This window comes from Dermacentor albipictus, chromosome 8 (assembly GCF_038994185.2).
Source record: "Dermacentor albipictus isolate Rhodes 1998 colony chromosome 8, USDA_Dalb.pri_finalv2, whole genome shotgun sequence".
Classification (NCBI taxonomy): Eukaryota; Metazoa; Arthropoda; class Arachnida; order Ixodida; family Ixodidae; genus Dermacentor; species Dermacentor albipictus.
In genome coordinates this window covers 43,212,361-43,233,358 of record NC_091828.1, presented here as the reverse complement: position 1 = coordinate 43,233,358, position 20,998 = coordinate 43,212,361, and the positions used below count along the sequence as shown (strand labels likewise).

Below are 20,998 nucleotides of genomic sequence, written 5' to 3'. Positions count from 1 at the left end.
ATGTTATCTCTACATTATTTTTCTACTTTGGACATATTGAAAGCGGGTCCACGTTTGATAGGGGCCGTGTTAAAATCGGGCAACTACTGCCAAACGAATCAGCGGTGTGCTTTGAGGTTTTTTCTGCATCTAGTTTAATTCGACCCACCGGATAATTCAATCAGTTTCATTGATCCCATCAGGGTGGAGTAAACGGAAGTCGACTGTAGTTGCTTAGTGGCTGAGAAGGGGAACTGAAGAACTATATTTTTCTGTAGGACACAACCACGTCAAGCCAACCAACAATGAAGCCAAGGATAGCGTAGGGGAAATTACCTGAAATGTACAAATGTTAAAGTAAAGGGAAATGAAAGCGGATGAACAGATAACTTGTCATAGGGGGGAATTGAACCCTCATCTTCTGCGTTAAGCATGCAGTTTGCTACCAGTTGAACTGTGGCAATGGCTGTTCTCGTGTTCACTTTCTTGGGTAGTTTGCGTATGCGTACAAGATCTGACCATGGGAGTTTTAGCCAGCAGCACTCTTGGCCTTATCATTTCTACACTTCAGTTAAAAAGCATAAGTAATTTCCCTGATGCTTTCGTTGGCTTCATTGTCTGTTGGGCTCATGTGGTTGTGGCCAACTACTTCATGGGGCCTGCAAGGAAATAAAGTGAAGGAAAGCGGCATGCATCATCACTTTTTCTTTTCCTTTTGTCCTGTCTCCGCTCGCACAACGTTTCACACCATGGCTGAGCAAGGCATTGAGCGTGCACAGGATGACACACCTGTTCAGAGGCCCGCCCAGTGAATGACGAAGGGTGCAGCAGTGAGTCGAGCTGCTGGTGAATCGGGGCAAAGTAGGAGTCAGCCCGGATGCGCTCCACCAGGTCATTGGACAGGCCTTTCTCCTTGACCTGGGCGGCCGCCTCGTGCGACAGGACGCGAATGCGCTCGTGGCAGTCCTGGAAGAAAACGGGATCATTGTACTCACTGCAGTACCCTACAGGTTCCACGGTCAGCAGCAGCCATTCGTGGGAACGTTAGCACAAAGTCTGCAGCATTAGAACGTTTTGGCATGTTGTTACAGCATCGCATTTCTGCTACTGCCGCATGGCAGTTGCATATTGCCTTGTGTCATCATTTAACTGCATTATGGCATTACGGATTCAGGGTGTAGACGAGCCGTATGTAAATATATTGAAAGATATCTATAGCAGCTCCACAGCGACCGTAGTCCTCCATAAAGAAAGCAACAAAATCCCAATAAAGAAAGGCGTCAGGCAGGGAGATATGATCTCTCCAATGCTATTCACAGCATGTTTACAGGAGGTATTCAGAGACCTGGATAGGGAAGAATTGGGGATAAGAGTTAATGGAGAATACCTTAGTAACTTGCGATTCGCTGATGATATTGCCTTGCTTAGTAACTCAGGGGACCAACTGCAATGCATGCTCAGTGACCTGGAGAGGCAAAGCAGAAGAGTGGGTCTAAAAATTAATCTGAACAAAACTAATGTTCAACAGTCTTGGAAGAGAACAGCAGTTTACAATGGGTAGCGAGGCACTGGAAGTGGTAAGGGAATACATCTACTTAGGACAGGTGGTGACCACAGATCTGGATGATGAGACTGAAATAATCAGAAGAATAAGAATGGGCTGGCTAATAAGAATGGTTTGGCAGGCATTCTCAGATCATGAAAAGCACGTTGCCATTATCCCTCAAGAGAAAAGTGTATAACAGCTGCGTCTTACCAGTACTTACGTATGGGGCAGAAACCTGGAGGCTTACAGAAAGGGTTCTACTTAAATTGAGGACAACGCAACGAGCTATGGAAAGAAGAATGATAGGTGTAACGTTAAGGGATAAGAGCAGATTGGGTGAGGGAAAAAATGCGAGTTAATGACATCTTAGTTGAAATCAAGAAAAAGAAATGGGCATGGGCAGGGCATGTAATGAGGAGGAAAGATAACCGATAGTCATTAAGTGTTATGGACTGGATTCCAAGGGAAGGGAAGCGTAGCAGGGGACGGCAGAAAGTTAGGTGGGCAGATGAGATTAAGAAGTTTGCAGAAACAACATGGCCACAATTAGTACATGACCGGGGTAGTTGGAGATGTATGGGAGAGGCCTTTTCCCTGCAGCGGGCGTAACCAGGCTAATGATTATGATCATCATCATCATTTTACTGGTGTCACTTTTCAATGGATTGTCACTGTTATTGCTTTGTGCCACACAGATCTACTGTAGCTTAAATTTTACAAACACCGTCGCCAGTTCTGTAGCAAAAGAGACGTGTATGATTAGGTTGAGTATACATGGGGACCAACGATTACCCTGTTGAGACATGTACAGTGGCACGATATAAAAAAGTTGGCACTTTACTTCATTCTATCGAACATTTTGTTGTACATGTATACTGAAATTTGAACTTTTATGCAATAAGTACAGTCATAGATGGATTTTTCTTACACAAAAGGAGCCGTACAATTTTCCAAATGATCGGGGCAATCGTAAAGAAATAAATTTCAATTGAAAAAGGAATCTCATTTGTTAAATTTGAGAGTCGCCAACGAAAGTTAGGGTTTCATGTTGTGCTGATGATATTTTCACATCTGCAGTAGAAGGCGAAGCCAGCAAAGCTTTCGCATCCATGCTGCAGGTGACGGTGCTGCCCTCAGTGGAATTTGGCTATTAAGAGGAGTGCAGGCAAAGGGGAACGAAAGCTTTGTCTACCTCTCACTTCAACGAGTCTCCGAAACTTGAGATTACGTACCCTCTGGAACTAAATGCACGGGAAACCAGTGCACCTTTCAAATAAACGTTTTGATATATATAACTTCGCTTGCCGCAGATTATTATAAAAGATAGCACAATTGGGGCACACACGTGCGTGCTCAGCCATGCTGACAGCCCTGTGTAGCGAAGGTCGGGATAGCAAACACATTCCCTTCTTATTACACGGTTGATCACATTACTACCATGTGTTTGCCCCCCCCCCTTACCCTTGCTCACATGTGAAGATGGCACACATCAAGTCACACTTCCTTCTCGGCTCACCGCTGCACGCTTTACCTCACACCTACAGCATACGTTGCTCGAGGCACAATATTCTTATCACACTTGAACTTTGTGCAGAACATGACAGTGAGAGGGCCTTGCTGCTAAGCTTCGGCAGTCACTCTTAGTTGTGCAGCGTGTGGTTTTAGAAGTGAACTCACAAGCAGTTGCGCGTAATTCCATCCGCATGTGTAGCAGCTGTTAAATTTCGTTATACGGAGAAACCTCATTACCATGAGGTTTACCATAACTTTTCATGAATCCCTTGCTTACCTCTTATAGTTTCAATGTAGAAATATTTAAGTGCTACAAACTTCAGAATACCAAACCTTCCAGAACGACAATCATTATTCAGTTTCTGTGTCAGGCTAACAGTGCCTCAATACTACAAATTAATATTTAAAAATCTGGGGTTCCTTAGATTTTCGTGTATTCTTCACGGCAGCCGGAGCAGTAGAGTAGCAGGCAAGGCACAGAATGCAGATGCCACAGTGCATCGGTTTGGAAAACCTGAGACAGTGCTGGAGGAGGTAAACACTGTGCAGATACTTTTTTTTTTTTCTATAGCGGAGGTGATGACACATCAGGTTTTCCAAGTGCATGCTCCGCACGGAGAAGTGTCACCTAGCAGCGGAGGCACTCCTCTTCCTTCTTTTGCCCTTCTTTCTGTGAACGTACTAGCACGCATGGAGTAAGGTAACCTCTACGCTCACGGGGATGCTACATGGTCCACTGTTGCACTTTGCAAGTGGTGTTGTTTACACACGCTTGCACTTTGAAATAGTTCAGGTGTCTGCCTCGAGCGAGACAGTTGTGGTGTTCAAGAAACATGGAGCTTCCTCTTTGTCAGTGATTTTATCGGTGTCAGTGGCTCTTGTGCGCACACCACTCTTGCTATACGGTGCTCCGGTAGCACGTAGCGGTGGAATAGATGGAAAATAGCAGCAGCGCAGGGCGAGACCCAACAGCAGCATTTTCGCGGATAGCTCATACAGTGACAACTGATGGGTTGGTGGGCGAAGTGGTTGATCTTGACGCTTTCACTGTGATGACCTTTCAGAATAATGAGCAAGTGGCCACGATCCCCTAAGTTCGTTATATTGAGATTTCACTGTATTGAGGCTCAACATACATGGTGTTTTATGGATTCAGACTGGGATACATAGCGCAAAAAAATTACACAGGGACAAGCAGAACACAGGACGAGCGCTTGTCCCTGTGTAATTTTTTTGCGCTATGTATCCCAGTCTGAATGCATACCACCAACAAGCCCAAACTTCTTCCCTGCTAAAGTGTTTTATGGACCTGACGTAAAAACTGAAATACTTTGTTGTACCCAGAATTCCGTTATATTGAAGTTCATTATGAGGTTTGACTGCGTGCATTATATGTATATAACAGATGGAACTAACCCACCATATCAAGTTCAACAGCCAAACATTGCTCTCCACTATTGTAATTCAAGGGTTGCTTCTTTTTCTGGGTGCAAATTCACCAGATAAAAAGTTACACTTGCATCTCGTACCTTTGGAATTGTTCAGCTCTGCACCTACACTACAATACTATAAGATGTGAGGAAAGGAACAGTCTCAGGTCTTCATCTGCCGTCGCAATAAAACGCCACGGAACTCTCTCACGTATATCTGGCTCGAGTCTCTCTCTTCAGTACCTGTCGGTTGCCGCCGGCCTTGACCATGGCCATGATGACATTCTCGGTGGCCATGAAGGGCAACTCCTGGCGTATGTGGGCCTTGATCACCTCGGGGTAGACGACCAGGCCCTCGGAGATGTTCTGCAGGGTGTTCAGCACCACGTCCGCCGTGAGGAATGCCTCCCCCAGGCAGATGCGCCTACGTGACGTGGAAGAGATTGCAAAGAAGTAGGTAAGTTTACAGGAATGCAACCTAACAAACGTTATGCTTCAACTACCATAGGTTTACGTTAATTCCGCTCTAACTAAGCTAGTGGCAACCACAGTTGTGTCAAGTATTTTCGGCGTTCCTGAAAATTCCTCGTATTGCAGGACGAACTGGCAAACTACATTTGGCTTAGGTGTGGGTTACCACATGGTTTTGCAATTGTTGCAGGGCTATGTTATGAACGCGGAATACAAATTGTGCTACGGACCATACGAAAGACGACACATTATGTTCCATGGGCAGTGATAAAGTTCTGTACGAGAGTGATGACGATAACCATAAAGTTCAGTTCCTACTATGACAAAGTAAACTTCACTCATTCAATCTTTTTCTGATTGCCAGGTACGCAACATTCTGACAAAACAGAGTGAACATGGATTTCTACATCATTTAGGTGCTCTAATGTCATTTCTACATTAGTTTTGTACAATTGACTTCCACTGATTCAATCCCGACAAGACGAACACAATTGATTGGATTACCTGGCAGCTTGAATTAAACTAGAGGCAGTATGCGGTAGTATGTGCCCGATACTAAAATGAAAAAAAAAATTAAATTATAGGGTTTTAGGTGCCAAAACCACGATCTGATTATAAGGCACGCCATAGTGGAGGACTCCGCAAATTTGAACCTCCTGGTGTTCTTTAACATGCACCTAAATCTTAATACATGGGTGTTGTTGCATTTTGCCCCCATCGAAATGTAGCTGCTGTGGCTAGGATAAATACTAACATACTCTTGAATCGAACGTGCACCCACTTTCTACGTATTCAAAGTAGAAAGATAACATAGAAATGCCATTAATGCTCCTAAACAAAGTGGAAATCGAAAGTGCACCCAATTATTTAGCAAGAAAGATGCCACATGCCTTTGATTATGGCAATAAGCAAAAGACAAAACCAGCGAACTTTACGTTCACAGAATGGAAATTAATTTACTTAATGAGCATTGTCATCACTCTAAAACAGCATTTACCACTGCCTATGTTGTCTGTATGCTTTAAAGTGCATTTGAGAGTACTGGATTTATTAAACGACTCCACAACAATCACAAACAAGATGGCTGTCCATGCCTAGACTAACCACTTCGCTCGTTTGCCCTGCGATGCATACAATTCTTCAGAATGCCAGAAACATGTGATGCAACTTGTTGCTAGGTTAGTATGTAAAATATAACGTATTTTGAATGAGTTTTTCGTAACTGAAGACTGAAAGCGGCGCATCGTTGCCGTCACACTATACTAATACTGCTACTGTTACCATCTTGTGATGGCACTGATGCTGGCTAGACTGGCTCTTGGTCTTTGGACTAGTCTTTGGTTTTATATCTGATAGTGCTACACAGGCTATTTCTGGTCCAACTTTGTTTGGGAAAAAGAATGCACATTATAACCATGTCAATAGCATAATCATTTATCGTGAGTTATCGTTTTCACTAGAAAATCTTCCAAGGGAAGACTGGAAATGGGCGTTTTCATCAGGAGACTTAAATGTGCATCACATATATGTATTATTAAACAATTTCAATGAAGGAGTCACTAAATGGGTCATCATAAGGGCCAGGCGTATGCATGCTGACCGGTCATGTTTTAATTATCCAGCAAAGCCCAATATTAGAAATGAGATAATGAAACTTAACTTAGGGCAATAGAAATGCGTGGGCATCAGCAATGTATGAAACCTAAAGTTGGGATAAAATTGACTAGAAAATCAAATTACCTGGAGTCAAATTAATGAAAGTTATCATACTTCGAAATCACAAAAGCTGGGTGCATTTTAGATTCAGGTGCAGGCTAGAATTGGGAAAATACTGCCAATTGATGTAGCCATATGTTTTTGCATTTTTTCAGCCTGTTCCAAACTTTTATCGAGCACGTTACTGTGCGTTTGGCAAGGTGGCAAGAACGAGCTTGTCAAGCACATAGCTGCACAAAAAACCACAAATTAAATCTGTGAGCAGCACAGAATCCCTGTTTTTGTGCCTAATCAACAAAAAAATATAAAGAAACAGTCGAACCCAACTATATTGAACTCGCAAAAAAACGCTTATCAGTTCGATATAGAGCATAATTTGATTTAAGCCTGCTAAATAATTGGATGTCATAAAAGCACATACCATTCATAAAATCACTTAATCGATGAAACTAGCTTAGTCTGGCATGAAATAGTCCTGTATTTTCTTCTGCTTGGGCAATTTTGCTGCCTGCTACACACGCACTTCTCCATGTTGTCTAAGGAGTCTGAGCAACTGAGGCAGCAACATTCCGCATTCACGCAGAAGCACCGGACTAGTGCAGCACACCAGTCACTTCGGAGGATGTGGGCAAAGGACCATTGTTGCTTTCGTCATTGTGCCCACTTTCACTTGTGCTGGGTACGATGTCAGCAATGTAGTCTCCGTTTTCGCGCTCTCCAGTGGTAACGACGCCATCATTCGCACTCACGAACTCGTCCACCATTGATTCATCAACAGCTCTGGAAATTCTGATAGCTCACTCCAAATTTCGGCAACATCGGCAACGGCTTCGTCGCATTCATCAGAATTTACAGTCATCGCAGAGCATGCGGAAGTCGCCACAGCTGAAGCAATTTCGTATGAACCACTCGTACACAGCCGTGCGTACCCGTCGGGCGCCACGGGCACCAGGCTGCGAGTTTGGCCGCTTTAGCCCTATCTCCCCCTTATTCTTCAAGATCGTGTTGAGAGTGCTCCTCGGAATCTTGTACACTGCGGGGATATCCGACTTATCACCACATTTGACCTGTTTTATTATTTCGAGCTTCACGACACAAGGCGAATTCTGCCGCTTCATCACAGCAACACTGCAGGAGAATGCCCACAAGGCACAAAAACAATGAACCAGAAAAGCAGTGAGACAACTCCCACTTTCGCCATCGTGCACGACCAGAGCACAGGAGCCTCCGATTGGCTGTCTGAGCAAACGTTGCTGGTGGGCCCGGATCATTTTTTGCAGGGCGCGTCAATGGCTCGTTCGAGGCAGCGCAGTCACAGTAGGGAGAGCGGTTGGATGGAGCCAGGCCGCCGGGTTTCCTCACCACCGTGAGGGAAAGCCAACTTCTGGGGGCATTTTTCCGCTGCTTGACGTTCGATATATGGGGAGTCACTGCTATTTTAGAGCACAGCTCTTTGGCGTCCGTTCCTGGGTTTCGCGTCGTCGTCGTCGTCGCCGTTGTCGTCGGCGTTGTCGGCGTTGTCGTCGGCCTCGTAACCAGCTCGCCGACGAATCTGCTGCTCCGCCGCCGCGCATGCGCGCTGTCGGCTCTCCGGGCGAGGGAGGATGATGGAAGGGAGGAGGAGAGACTGTGGAGGAGGGCTGGCTACACAAATGGCTCTTTGGCGTCCGTTCCTGGGTTTCGCGTCGTAGCTCGCCGACGAATCTGCTCCGCCGCCGCGCATGCGCGCTGTCGGCTCTCCGGGTGAGGGAGGATGATGGAAGGGAGGAGGAGAGACTGTGGAGGAGGGCTGGCTACACAAATAGCTCTTTGGCGTCCGTTCCTGGGTTTCGCGTCGTCGTCGGCGTTATCGTCGGCCTCGTAACCAGCTCCGCCCCCCTTTCATCCCCCCAGCGCTAGCAGCGACCGACTGATACCGCTTTCGTGTGTCGGCTACCGCACTCACGAAAGACGTCGTGCACTTCCTGCAACTCGCATTAACCGTCCATCGATCCACACCGATGTTAGTAGTGGGGGACTTTAATGTTGACATAAAGACAAACAGCAATTTCCTAACACTTATGCGGGAGAACATCCCGTTCCTCTCGCTCGTAACGCGTCCCACGGCTGTGACAACCTCGCGAGGCACTTGTATAGATCTCGTCTTTGAGAATCAAGCATTGGTGTACCAAGTCAAACATATATCAGTCTATTTCTCCGACCACAAAGCTTCCTTCATGACTGTCAAGAACTGTTAGTGGAGTCTTTGTTAAAGGAATACGTGTGAAAAATAAAAAAAAAATTCTGTGATAGCGCATACATGTGTTGCTCGATTTCTTTGCCTCAATCAATCGAAAAGGTGAAACAGCTTATTTGCTGCGCTCAAATTTCGCATTAGGAAGTAACGTAATCGTCGGTAATTTTTTGTTTGATGTAAGCATAATTTTTGCTATATATACTCATTGTAACTATACCATGTCCAGAAATCGTTCAGTATATAGAATAATTCGATGTAAACTGGTTCGATATAGTCAGGTTCGATTGTATTGAAAAACTGAAGCAAGAAGTGGGGACACAAATTATATGTAAATTTTGCCTTCAGGTGCAGCTTCACAGGCCACGAAGCCACACATACGGGGCAAAAGGTTGCATACAAATAAATCATTAACAGCCGCAAGGCTCCACACCTCGTAAATAAATCAGTCTACGCGACATGGGCGCGCAGCTGTGTGTCGCCATAGAACATGTAGACGCACCGGTTGGCGCTGTCGTCGAGGGTGCGCTCCATCCACTGGGTGGCCTGCGTGGTGAGTGGGTCGGCCACTAGCGCCATCAGGTGGCGCGACAGGGAACAACACCGCTCGCTTCGCATTGGGTTGCGCTTGTACGGCATCGCGGACGACCCAATCTGAGTCTTCTCAAAGGGCTCCTCCACTTCCTTCATGTGCGCCAGCAGCCGGAGGTCGGTGCAGATCTGTGCATACAAAAATGACGCGGTGAGAGATAGGCAGGTCCCTAACCTCTCATTACCCAAGCACATTCAATGCAGTTAGCATTGTTCGAAAACTTTACCCCCTTCGCAGTGTGTAACTAACCTCTTTCAGCCAGTGAGCCAAGTTGTCTACTAGCTTGTGACACTAGTATGCTGGTTGCTGTCTTCCTGGGCAGACAATGTGGGCCACTGGGTATGTACCCGAATAGACAAATTGGGTCACTGTGTACGTGGTATTGGTACTGTGTACGTGGTAATCCAAGCACTGGGCTACGACGACATCTGAGAAACTATCAGGACCAATGTGCATGAACAAATCCGTAAAATGCTTCCCACGTCCCAGCCTCAGGTCGCCTCGATCGCTGACATAGTGAAAGAACTTTAGCGGTCACTGGGAGTTCCGAATGTACAGCATGGAACGGCCAGAAGCAATGACCTATGCTGCCGTCTCCCGCAGCCAGGATCTGCATTCGCGCCAGCACCCAGTAACACCAGAATTCCATCGCCAGTCACTGCCAAACCATCCTCCAGTCAGCCCATGCAGTACTTCAAAGATGATGGACATATAGCGTGACCGCGACCACCACCCGTTTCCTCGCAGTGCTATCACTGCGAGGAAACAGGCCATGTCTACCGCCGATACCCGTACCGTGAGATGGGACTACAAGGCTTCACCATCAATGCACGGCATACACAGGTGGGTGAACAACCACGATCCATTACCGGCTACTTGGTCACAATGCAGTGGAGAGCCCGGCAATCTTCCCGTTTGCAGTTTCCAGGGCCACAGTGTCTACCGCTGTCATGTTGTAGTGACAGTAAAAACAGCACAGTGTCATAGCTGCCAGTTACAATATTAACTCTTTATTGGGTGAATTTGCGCCCAACAAAACTTCTGTGGCCACAGTGCCAACCATACACAGGTCCAACCCGTGCCTTGTCAGTTAGCCCTTATTTGGAAAACTAAAAGCAGCAACCGATGGCGGTGCGGTTGCTGTTCACAGAATGCATAAAAGCCTCTGCTCCCAAGCATGGCACATAAAGATCGAATTCGACGATGTAGCAATGGAGCACCACCATCTCAACGAAGCTTTAAAAGAAAGAACATGCCACCTAAAGAAAATGCGCAATGTGATAAAACAATAGTGGGACAATATGAAGCAGGTATGACTCACTGCCACGACCTAACTGCAATGCAAGAGGAAGAACCACCGATCTCAATGTGCTTTTCAATGGCCCCGAAGTCACAGGTGACTTTAGTATACAAGACAGAGGAGCCGACTATTTTGTCACCAGTGGATCATTCGCCGCCAAGTTGAAGAAAGTCAAGAATGCGTGGGAAAACCCTAAAATCCGCACAGCTGGAAGACACCTGATAAGACCAACTGCAATCTACATGGCAAGAGTTACAATTCATAACCAGGCTTACCCTGTGATGTTTGTTATCCTGCAACAATGCTTACAGGACATAATACATGGCATAAGCTTCCTCAACCAACATGGCACAGTCATCAACTCAAGATCCAAGTCGATAATGTTGTCCAATGGACCAAGCGATACCGCCGTTGAGGGCCCTCAGTTACCATGCCTTGAATGTGCTCGAAGACTAAGTCAGCATCTCACTTCACGCCAGCGTCACCATTTCTGTTGGCACCGAAACATTTGCAGACATAGAAAGCGTCATCAAGAGCAACACACATCTAGTGCTCGACTGTGAAATTTGCATCGCAAGAGGAATTGTGCAACAGCATGAAGGAAAAACTAAGGTGCTGCTGACAAACTTCAGCAAGAAGTACAAACATCTGAACAAGGGCACGACAGTCACATACGTCAAGGAACTTGTGGAAACCAGCAACGCGCTTGTGTTCTCGGATTCTGCCGCATCTACCTCAATGACCATAGTTCCCAAACCAGCCTGGGACATCAATCAAAGCCTTCCCATGAGTAATCAGCAACAGCTCAAAAGTGCAATCAATCAACAAGCTGATAAAATGCTGCATGACGAAACCATGCAGCGATCCAAGAGCCCGTGGGCATCTCCTGTTGTTTTATTGAAAGAGAAGGATGGTACCGTGCGTTGTTGCATCAATTATCATCGCCTGAGCAAGATCACAAAGAAGGATGTGTACCCCTCCCACGGGTATACGATGCATTGGGCCAGCTCTGCAACGCTAAGTATTTCTCATGGATAGATCTCAGAAATGGCTACTGGCAAATAGGAGTCGACGAGAGGGATCATGAGAAGACCGCCTTCACCACCCCAAACGGCTTCTACGAGTTCAAGGTCATGCCGTTCAGGCTGTACTGGGCAGCTGCAACATTCCAGCATGTGATGAACACAGTATTGGCAGGATTGAAGTGGCAGACCTGTCTTGTTTACTTGGATGACATCGTTGTCTTTACTGAAAATTTCGCCGATCACCTTAGGCGGCTTGCGTCAGCAGTACAGGCCATCAAGTCATCAGGGCTCACTCTGAAGCTGGAGAAGTGCCACTTCCCTTACGATGAGCTTCTATTCATGGGCCACACCATCAACAAATCTGCAATCTGCCATAGTTAAATTTTCATAGCCTGCCGACAAGCAAGTGCACAGGCTGCTTGGCCTGTGTGCCAATTACAGGTATTTCGTCAAGAACTTTTCACGCACCGCCGAGCCATTGACCCATCTCACAAAATCTGACGTCGAGTTCAAGTGGGAGATGCCGTAGCTCGAAGCATTTCAAGAACTGAAATGATGCCTGCAGTAGCCGCCAGTTCTCGCAAACTTCGACGATGACCCCGATACTGACATCGTTAGCATGTGCTCCATAAGCTCCAAGATGTGTTAAAGGTGCCCATTTGTACGCTAGATGTCTCTAAAATGGCCGGAATACCTTGCGGCATCGTCTTTACCATGCAGTAAAGCTCATGATGATTCTGTTGTCACTCATTTTTCAATCGCTCAATTACAGTGTGTGCTCATGTCGTATTCTATCATCTGCATTTTCTTAAAAACAGGATTCGCAAAAGTAGCTCTCGATAATTTTCTTTTTTTTCTCGCTTTTCGGGTAGCGGTGTCCAGGAATGTTCTATGAAAACTTTGTTGAAGAAACAAATGTGCCCGCAATGGACTTTGTTGCAGTGGTAATTTCAGTGCACAAAGTTTTAAGGAACACCAAATGGGAATAAAAAACTCCATGTGCTGGAAATTTCAATTTCGGGTAGCGGTGTCCAGGAGTGTTCTATGAAAACTTTGTTGAAGAAACAAATGTGCCCGCAATGGACTTTGTTGCAGTGGTAATTTCAGTGCACAAAGTTTTAAGGAACACCAAATGGGAATAAAAAACTCCATGTGCTGGAAATTTCAATTTACCGGTATTTGTTATGCAAGGATTCGATCGTATCAATTGTTGTGGATAACAGCGTGCAAATAAGTTAACACACTCACCTTGTGAACCGAGGCACCGAGGCTGGCCAGTGCCGCGAGGCAGTCGATGTCGACCTTGCGACTGTAGGTCTGGCCACAGATTATGTAGGCCCTGCAAAGTGTCAACATGAATCGGCAGCAATCCAGAAGCATCCCTCACTTTATCAGAACATGATACACACAGCATCCCATGTGGTCACAAGAGCCGGTTGCAAAAATGGCGCCCAGCATGCAACTGGAGCACAGAACATGTAAAAGAGACACATCATTTGCTAGGAAGCTATGCTGATCATAGCATGATTTGGGTAATTACTACGAGATGCTTTAACATGCCAAAGTAACAGAGGGGTTACGAGGCACCGCCACCAGGATCACTGCATAAAATGCAGGAAAAATTTGTACTTGTGACATTAAAGGGGCCTCACAAAATTTTTTTTTAAACATGGCAACAGTCATTTCATCTACTGCAGAACACTGTCATGACCACTTGTGCTAAATCTTATGCTAGTACACGCATTGCACAGAGCCTACAATTTTGCTTGAAAGACCACACGCAGACCGAATGCAACCAATTTTGAATGTGGCTTCGCTAAATATAAAAATTTATAACTTATGACCAGGGGGTAGACACGGGTAGGACCCAGGTAGACATTTATGACTTCACGAACAGTCAATGGCAAGAGCTGAACTGCCTTCTCCAGAAAACAATGCCGTCGTCCCAAGCGTTTTTTTTTTCTTTTAGAGCGTAGCTCTTAGGCGGCCATTCCTGCGTTGAGCGTCGGCATCTCTTGTAAGGAATGTAACCAATATTACATAGCTGAGATTAAAGGGGCCATGAACCACCCCTTAGGCTTGGTGAAATCACATAGCCTGCGGGTAGCATAGGCTGCTGTGAACACCTCAGCCAAGTTTTGCTGTTTTACGTGGTGTGTGGAGCTCGCAAGCAGAGCGCCAAAGCCACCTTTCTCTCAAACATTCTCTTTTCAATGGAAGCCTGCTCCTCATTCTCTTCTGGGCACTTTATATCATAATCAAGTGGATTCCCATATGCGGCTGCTATTAGTAGCTGCTGTCTGCTACGTAGCATACATACTGCGGCCACCGCGGGCTGCCACCACAAGTCCACTCGCTAAGCACACTGCGGCTTGCTGAAGACAACTGTGTTTGGCTTACGTTTAGCACGTTGTAGGCACCTATGTTAACATCCAAAATTACATTTGAACTGCGTGCCACGGTGACATGTAGAAGACTGAGCATTGTGGGCATGCCCTACTCCGCTGTAGCCTTAACAGTGCAAGGCATTGAAGAAGGAACGGGAGCACAGTGGAGGCCATATTTGATTATAAATAACTCCGCTTCTGCTGAATGCACTGAAGTACATTTAGTGGCAAAATATTTCTGAAATAGTCCATTTTCACTTCAAATGCTTTCCTTCAGATCTATTAAAAAGTGGGTCAGGGCCCCTTCAAGAGGAAGTAGTGGAGTTGGGCAGGCCATGTGATGTACAGAGCAGATAACTGAATGTCTATTAAAATTGAGCCCCGATATAACAAACACAGATATAAATATTAATGCGGATCCCATGCACTGTGGGAATCAGTGTAAACAAAGCTTTCCGTACTGTTTGCATTGATTGACGATAATTGGTGGTGATGTTGACGGCAGATGTTCCAAGTTTATCAGCCCTCGGTACAACACGAGAGCAGTGAGGTGATGTTAGAACATCACCTTGCTCACACTTGTGTTTGTCTACTTAGCACACAGAACACACAATGAAACATGTTTGCTCGAGGCGTCGTCGTGTGCCATTGTTCGTAGCCTGCGAGATCAGCACTGTTAGTGCCTCACAAGTGTTGATTTGCTGGACAGCCACTCTTGCAGTGTCGTCTCAATGCTGCGGTGCTTTAATGCAGCTTTGCGTCTGCGCACCCTACGTCAATCATCCGCGCGCGCAGACTTGCAGCAGTGCATATTTTTCAGAAACAGCACAAACGCATGGTGCCGTACCATGAATGTATATTTCTCCAGTGTGCCCGTATCTGTTGCTATGCCTAGTAGTAGCATGTCCTGTGTTGAAGCGGCTCTAAACGAGGCATGCTTTCCGACGTTTCCTTTCTCATGCTCCTGCCATGCAGACGGTACATGCACTCAACCAACCCCTGTGCTACACGCAAGACAGCAACAGCAGCAGCGGAAAAGTTGGAGGAATAGGCAAAGAAAGCTTTGTTTTAAGATTACCTGATATAACAAAGAATAATGTAAAATATGTAATTTTGGGGGGCCTATACCAGCCTGTACACCTATAACAAAAAAAGAAAAGATTTAAATTATGGGGTTTTACATGCAAAAACCATGATCTGATTATGAGGCACGCCATGGCGGAGAACTCCAGAACAATTTGGACCACCTGGGGTTCATTAACATACGCCTAAATCTAAGTACTACATGGCTCTTTTAGCATTCTGCCCCCATCAAAATGTGGCCACCATGATGTCTATAACGAATATCAGATATAACAAAGGTATCTTGCATTGAATGCAAATTCGTTATAAGAAGGATCAAGTGTAGATTAACAGAACGGTTGCCAAGGGAAGGAAAACACAGTAGGGGACCAGGTGGAGCAATGAAATTGGGAAATTTGCAAGCATAAGATTGTTTCACATGGCACAATTGGGGCGAAAAAAATCGTTCTGATGCACACGTCGCAGAGCGATTTTCACCGACAAATTTCATGTGCATTTGGGGCAGCACAATTTCAGTCGCAGCGATGCGCAAGGTTGGCCCCTGCTCACAAAGCATCCATGCCTGCATCGTTAAATGAAAACAACATGTAAACTAGCCAAATAGTATTGAAATTTCCTATTATTATTCAATAATAGAATAAGTACACCATTTTTTTATGTTTAAGAGTGTTGAGTCTTTACAACAGCTTGCGGATGCGGTGAGTAAGACGCTGCACAACACCACTAGTATGAGCCTGCAGCTTGTGCGGCGTCGGTGGGCTAGTTCCGTTTAGTACATTCTAGTTTCGTTGTTACTATGGAAGCCACAAGTTTTTTCCTGGAGGAGTATTTGCGTTTGCACAAGAACAAGCTACTACTGAGGGTGCATGTACAACCAGCTGGCACAATTTGTAGCGATGAAGAGGTTGACGATGGTGGAGATCAAGTGGGTACGTGCCTTATGTTGAGGCGGCATCTGCTCCCGACCTGGATAGCGCGCAGCTTCTCCTTTTAAACAAATTGCGTAAGCGCAAGAAAAAAAAATGTTTATGAAGCTCCTAAGCTGCAGGCGCTGGTGGGTACGCCGTATTAGAACATAACTAAAACTGGCACATGTCATTGTTCCACAGAGCTACCAATGCGTGGTAAAACAGGAAAGCGCCTATTTTGACGGCGCTTTGTTTCGTCACACATTGCCCCTCCCACATCGCGCCGATCACTGCGACTCAGTGACGGCGCGACCAACTTGTTGGAATCTAGTCACAGAGAGCCCACGACTTCACAGCGGTCGCAGAGTGACAGAATTCACTGTCTCTGAGTGAAAATCGCGCCAAATGAAACAGCCTGTAGCATGCAGCCAGTGGATGCAAGACAAAGGTAATGACAGATCACTGGTCTTCATGCTGAAGCACATTTAAATAGATTAATGATGGTGACGTCATGGCAATGCCAGAAGAGAGAAGCAGAGGGGAAACAGACGCAGGAGAGAGAGAACGGAGGAAGTCCAAGCGTACTTTTCGAATCCGGCCATCTTGGTGACAAGCCGATCGAGTTCCTGCACCTTGGCGTGGTCACCGTCGAAAAGCTGCAGGAAGCTGGCCTGGGTGCCCGTGGTGCCCTTGACGCCGCGAAAGCGCAGGTCCGCCTGCGCTCGCTGCAGGTTGCGCAGGTCCATCAGCAGGTCCTGCACCCACAGGCACGCCCGCTTGCCCACCGTCGTCAGCTGCGCCGGCCTGTGCACATGCCACAGCAGAGCTGTGAAACACGACTCGAGCAGCTGAGCATCTTAGCTCTTTCGTTACTGCGCCTGTAGAAATCGGTCAATTTGATCGAAAGCTTTTCTAAATGCTGTTAAACATTTCAGCTGAAATTCTACTAGCAGCGTCATGCACCATCTGAAATTATGACTGAGCTTTAGCTGTTTGTCTGATCTGACCATTTTTGGCAGGTCTGGAAAAATAAAACTGACAGGAAGTATTGTCAAAGCTAGCCTCCAGTGCTCTTAGCACTTCCACAATAACATGACTCAGAATTTGCGCTTTGGTAAACTCAGCATTGTGATTCTTAAATGACAGTAGTATGGAGACACACAAGCTTTTCTCGGGTTGTCTAGTTTGCCAATCTGACATATAGGCTTAATGAGACCGACAGAACTGATATAATTATCTGGTGGGTCTAATTAAACAAAAGGCAGAAAAAAATGACAAAACACACTGCTGATTCATTTGGCAGTATTTGCCCAATTCTAACGTGCCCCCAAGTCGAACGCTCATTCACTTTTTATGTGTTCAAAATAGAAAACTAACACAGAAGTCGCATTGGAGCTCCTAAACAAAGTAGAAATGTAATATGCACCCAACATTTTAGCAAGAAAAATGTAGCAGGCCTGCGATTCTAGCAGTTAAGAAAAGGTGATATCAGCTAACTTTACTTGCACACATTACAAATTTAGTTACAATTAATGTCCATCGATGTCACCCTCACCGTCCATGGACCTCAATCATAGCACATTGCACGTTTGACATTCCACATTTGTTAACTCTGCAACAATCACAAACGGGAATGTGGCCCACACCTGGATTGACCACTTCGCTAGTTTGTCCTGCGACCCACGCATTTCTCTTGTACACCAGGGATACAAGCCGCAACTTTGTCGCCCATCGCTCGGCATGTGAAATAACATGTTTTGTAATCATAGCCTGAAAGTAGTGTCACTGCCACCATCTGACAATGGTGATGATGATAGATCGGTAGGCTAAGAGCACCATGAATGCTGTTTTGTGCGTGACTACCCCATGCAGGCAGTTTTCAGAACAATTTTCTTTCTTTACAAAATGTGTGCCTTAGAAACAGGCAAATAAAGTAATCATTAATTGTTTGCATCGATTTTAATTTTAATTATTTGTTTTCATTAATCATTAACCATTTTCAAATAAAAATTTTCCTAGAGTAAATCGAAAATGGGCTTCTTCGATGGACGATAATTTGTACTTGACATACTCGCTGTCCCCTAACACTGCCAAGACAGACTCTGCAACCACTGTCGTCGTGGTTGGGGTCACTATTGGGGCCTGGTGCGATTGTGCCAACCATTCAATTTCGAGGGCCATATCGGCATCTAAATAAATAAATTTTCGGCACAGGGTAATGTATGGGCCCCAGCCAGAATCTTTGATTAAATAGATCGAAAAATCTAATTAGCTGACCTCATATTAAAGTCCACCGTATAAACTATCAAAACAATCTTAGCAAGGATGTCAGAGTGATAACCGTCCAATTTTGTAGATAACTCTTAAATAGTACTAAGCAGACAACAAAATTGTGGCCTACATACAAGACAACCTGTAGGTGGACCGTTCAAGCAGTTTCTATAGCGAGGCAGTTAAACAACTCTATCAAAATCTTTGTTTCACTTACTGGAAGTGCGTGTACCCAAGTGTTGGAATCGTGGCGTACTCAGTCGCAAACTTTGCAAGCCGCTGGATGCAACGGGCAAGCTGCAGCGAAGAGCAATGGTTATTGAATCGTCCCAACAGGTTTTGCAGAAACTCACAAGGTGTAGGTAGGTTCATGAAAGAGAACTGTTTTTCTTTACAAGGGCACAGTATGGGTTTACTTCTGGTATGCCTCACTGATTGATTTACTGTTTGATTGATTGGCTTTAACATGCCAAGGTCCCAAAGATTCATATGGCTGTAATAAGTATACATGAGTGCTCTCAGTACACGCATCAGCAGATCTTCCAGTACTAAAATATGAAAAATACTCCACTCAAAGACAAGCAATACTCAAAGTTGGTTAAACAAATACTAGAAACAGCATTTATTTACGAAACATTCATGCAACAGGGGCTTAAATTTCTGTTGCTATCACCCTGTTTCTATGGAGTAGGTGGCCATGATATGGCTAGGTCTTAAACAAGCAGGTTTTAAAATAATGACTAAAAATTGTGTGCTGAATGAATTCCTGTGCAATCACTTTTGCCCTAAACTTGATGCAAATCAAAGGTAGTACTAAAACTACTGGCACCATTATCACAACTGTAAACAAGCTATAAAAGTAAGGCACTTCACAACAGATATGTAAAAGACAGAAGGTATGACATTGTAACTGACATACTGCAGCAGTTCTGACACAGGCAAGCATTTACCCTGACATACACTTTCCTATGTTTAGAGGTAGAAACTTCTACTAGTCATTTATAATCACAGATGTGTTTACAAGCATTGTACTGAAAGCATTTTGCGTTGGTATGTGCAGCTTCATGTTTTCTCATAATATAACAGTGGCTTATTCTGGTTGGTTCGCACACTATAAGATGTAGCAGCAGCTTGCAACCTAGCTACAAATTTTGAGCTCTCATAATTTGTGGTACTGATAGCAAACACACTGCACATTTTCCTATTCCAAGCACTTTTGCCGAGCTTGAAAACATTTCAAGCATATACCTACAGGAACAGGAGTAACACATGAGCACGCAAGAGCAACACGTGTAGCATGCACTTACCTTGGGCAGAAGGATTCCAAATGCCTCCTTGAGCTGGATCAAATCCTGCACCAGAGACAAGCACCAGTTACGAATCCGTCGTGTCACTAAAGATCACGCCAACGGCACCACAAGATGACACAGCAGTATTATTAGGGTATACACTCTTTTTGTCATTGAAACAAGCCTAAAATTACATGGTACATCAGCGAATAGCCACAACAGTGAAAATCCCCAGCGGAAACCAAATAAACACACTCATAATGTCACACATTATCGACTGCATTTGCACAAGGATGTAGCAGTATTCTCGAGCAATCACTTTTGGGGATACAATCACTTTCACAAGATCCTGGGCGACTCGGCACCAGATGCATTGCAATATCCTTCACTGTCCCTTTGTACCCGATTAGGTACCTTGCCTTTAGTCCTCTTCGAAATAAACTCGTAAGAGCCTACATAAAGTAATGATTCCATATATAAAGTCAGATGCTTGTGGAACTATACAGGAGTGGTTTTGTGATATTCTGTCAAAATTTACACCAATTTGATCCAATCCCTTGCCTTGCCACACATGAGAAGAGCACCTGCAAAGGGCAGTTCCAGATATGGCAAGTTGACACAAAAACCCAGTATGCAGCATCAACGTGTGCCAGCCTACCACACACTATTATACGCTCATCTCTGCGCTTAGACCAAGAAAACATTTTTTTACAACAACAAATGTAAGCAGACAGTTAATTTTCCCGCTTACATGTCTTCAGCACTTAGCCAGTGTATATATAAGCAATAATTTCTTTTTTTAATGTTCTAATGAGAATTGCCAAAAGAAGCACCATTGGCTGTATCTGAACTGCACCAGCCGAGTTGTCTGTGGCATTCCTTTAATCTGTGGCAAATGCTATATCGGTCAAACAGGAAGGTGTGCGAATGACCGGTTTAGAGAGCCCGCCTTGAATATTAATAAAGATGGAAAGAATGCATTTGGCGGATCACGTGAACTCTTGCGGAGGATGTGAGGCATTATTTCGTGTCGCAAAGTTTCTTGGTAAATGCCACAGTAAACAGAACCACTTGATACTGAAAGCATATCACATAAAAAGGAGGGGCGAAGGTTGCATCACTGAGCCTTCGTTAAGTCTGTACACACAAAAGTTTGCATACCTCGATGCGCATATGAATTAATCAAGCATTTCTTATACATATATTCATATCTTGTATTTTTTTCCATAAATGCATCTGCAATTGTGCTTTTCACA

General features: G+C 45.0%; 1 protein-coding gene across 1 annotated transcript in view; it reads right to left on the bottom strand.

Annotated features, from left to right (window-relative positions):
* The window catches only part of Adsl (adenylosuccinate lyase), a 32,973-nt gene that overhangs the window by 3,233 nt on the left and 8,742 nt on the right, over positions 1–20,998 (bottom strand). The window contains exons 3-9 of the mRNA XM_065425587.2: positions 19,761–19,805; positions 18,671–18,750; positions 16,768–16,986; positions 13,053–13,143; positions 9,390–9,607; positions 4,711–4,891; positions 769–945 (exon numbers count right to left, since the gene is read on the bottom strand). Coding sequence (XP_065281659.2) covers positions 769–945; positions 4,711–4,891; positions 9,390–9,607; positions 13,053–13,143; positions 16,768–16,986; positions 18,671–18,750; positions 19,761–19,805 — 1,011 coding nt within the window. The remainder of the gene's footprint in view (positions 1–768; positions 946–4,710; positions 4,892–9,389; positions 9,608–13,052; positions 13,144–16,767; positions 16,987–18,670; positions 18,751–19,760; positions 19,806–20,998) is intronic.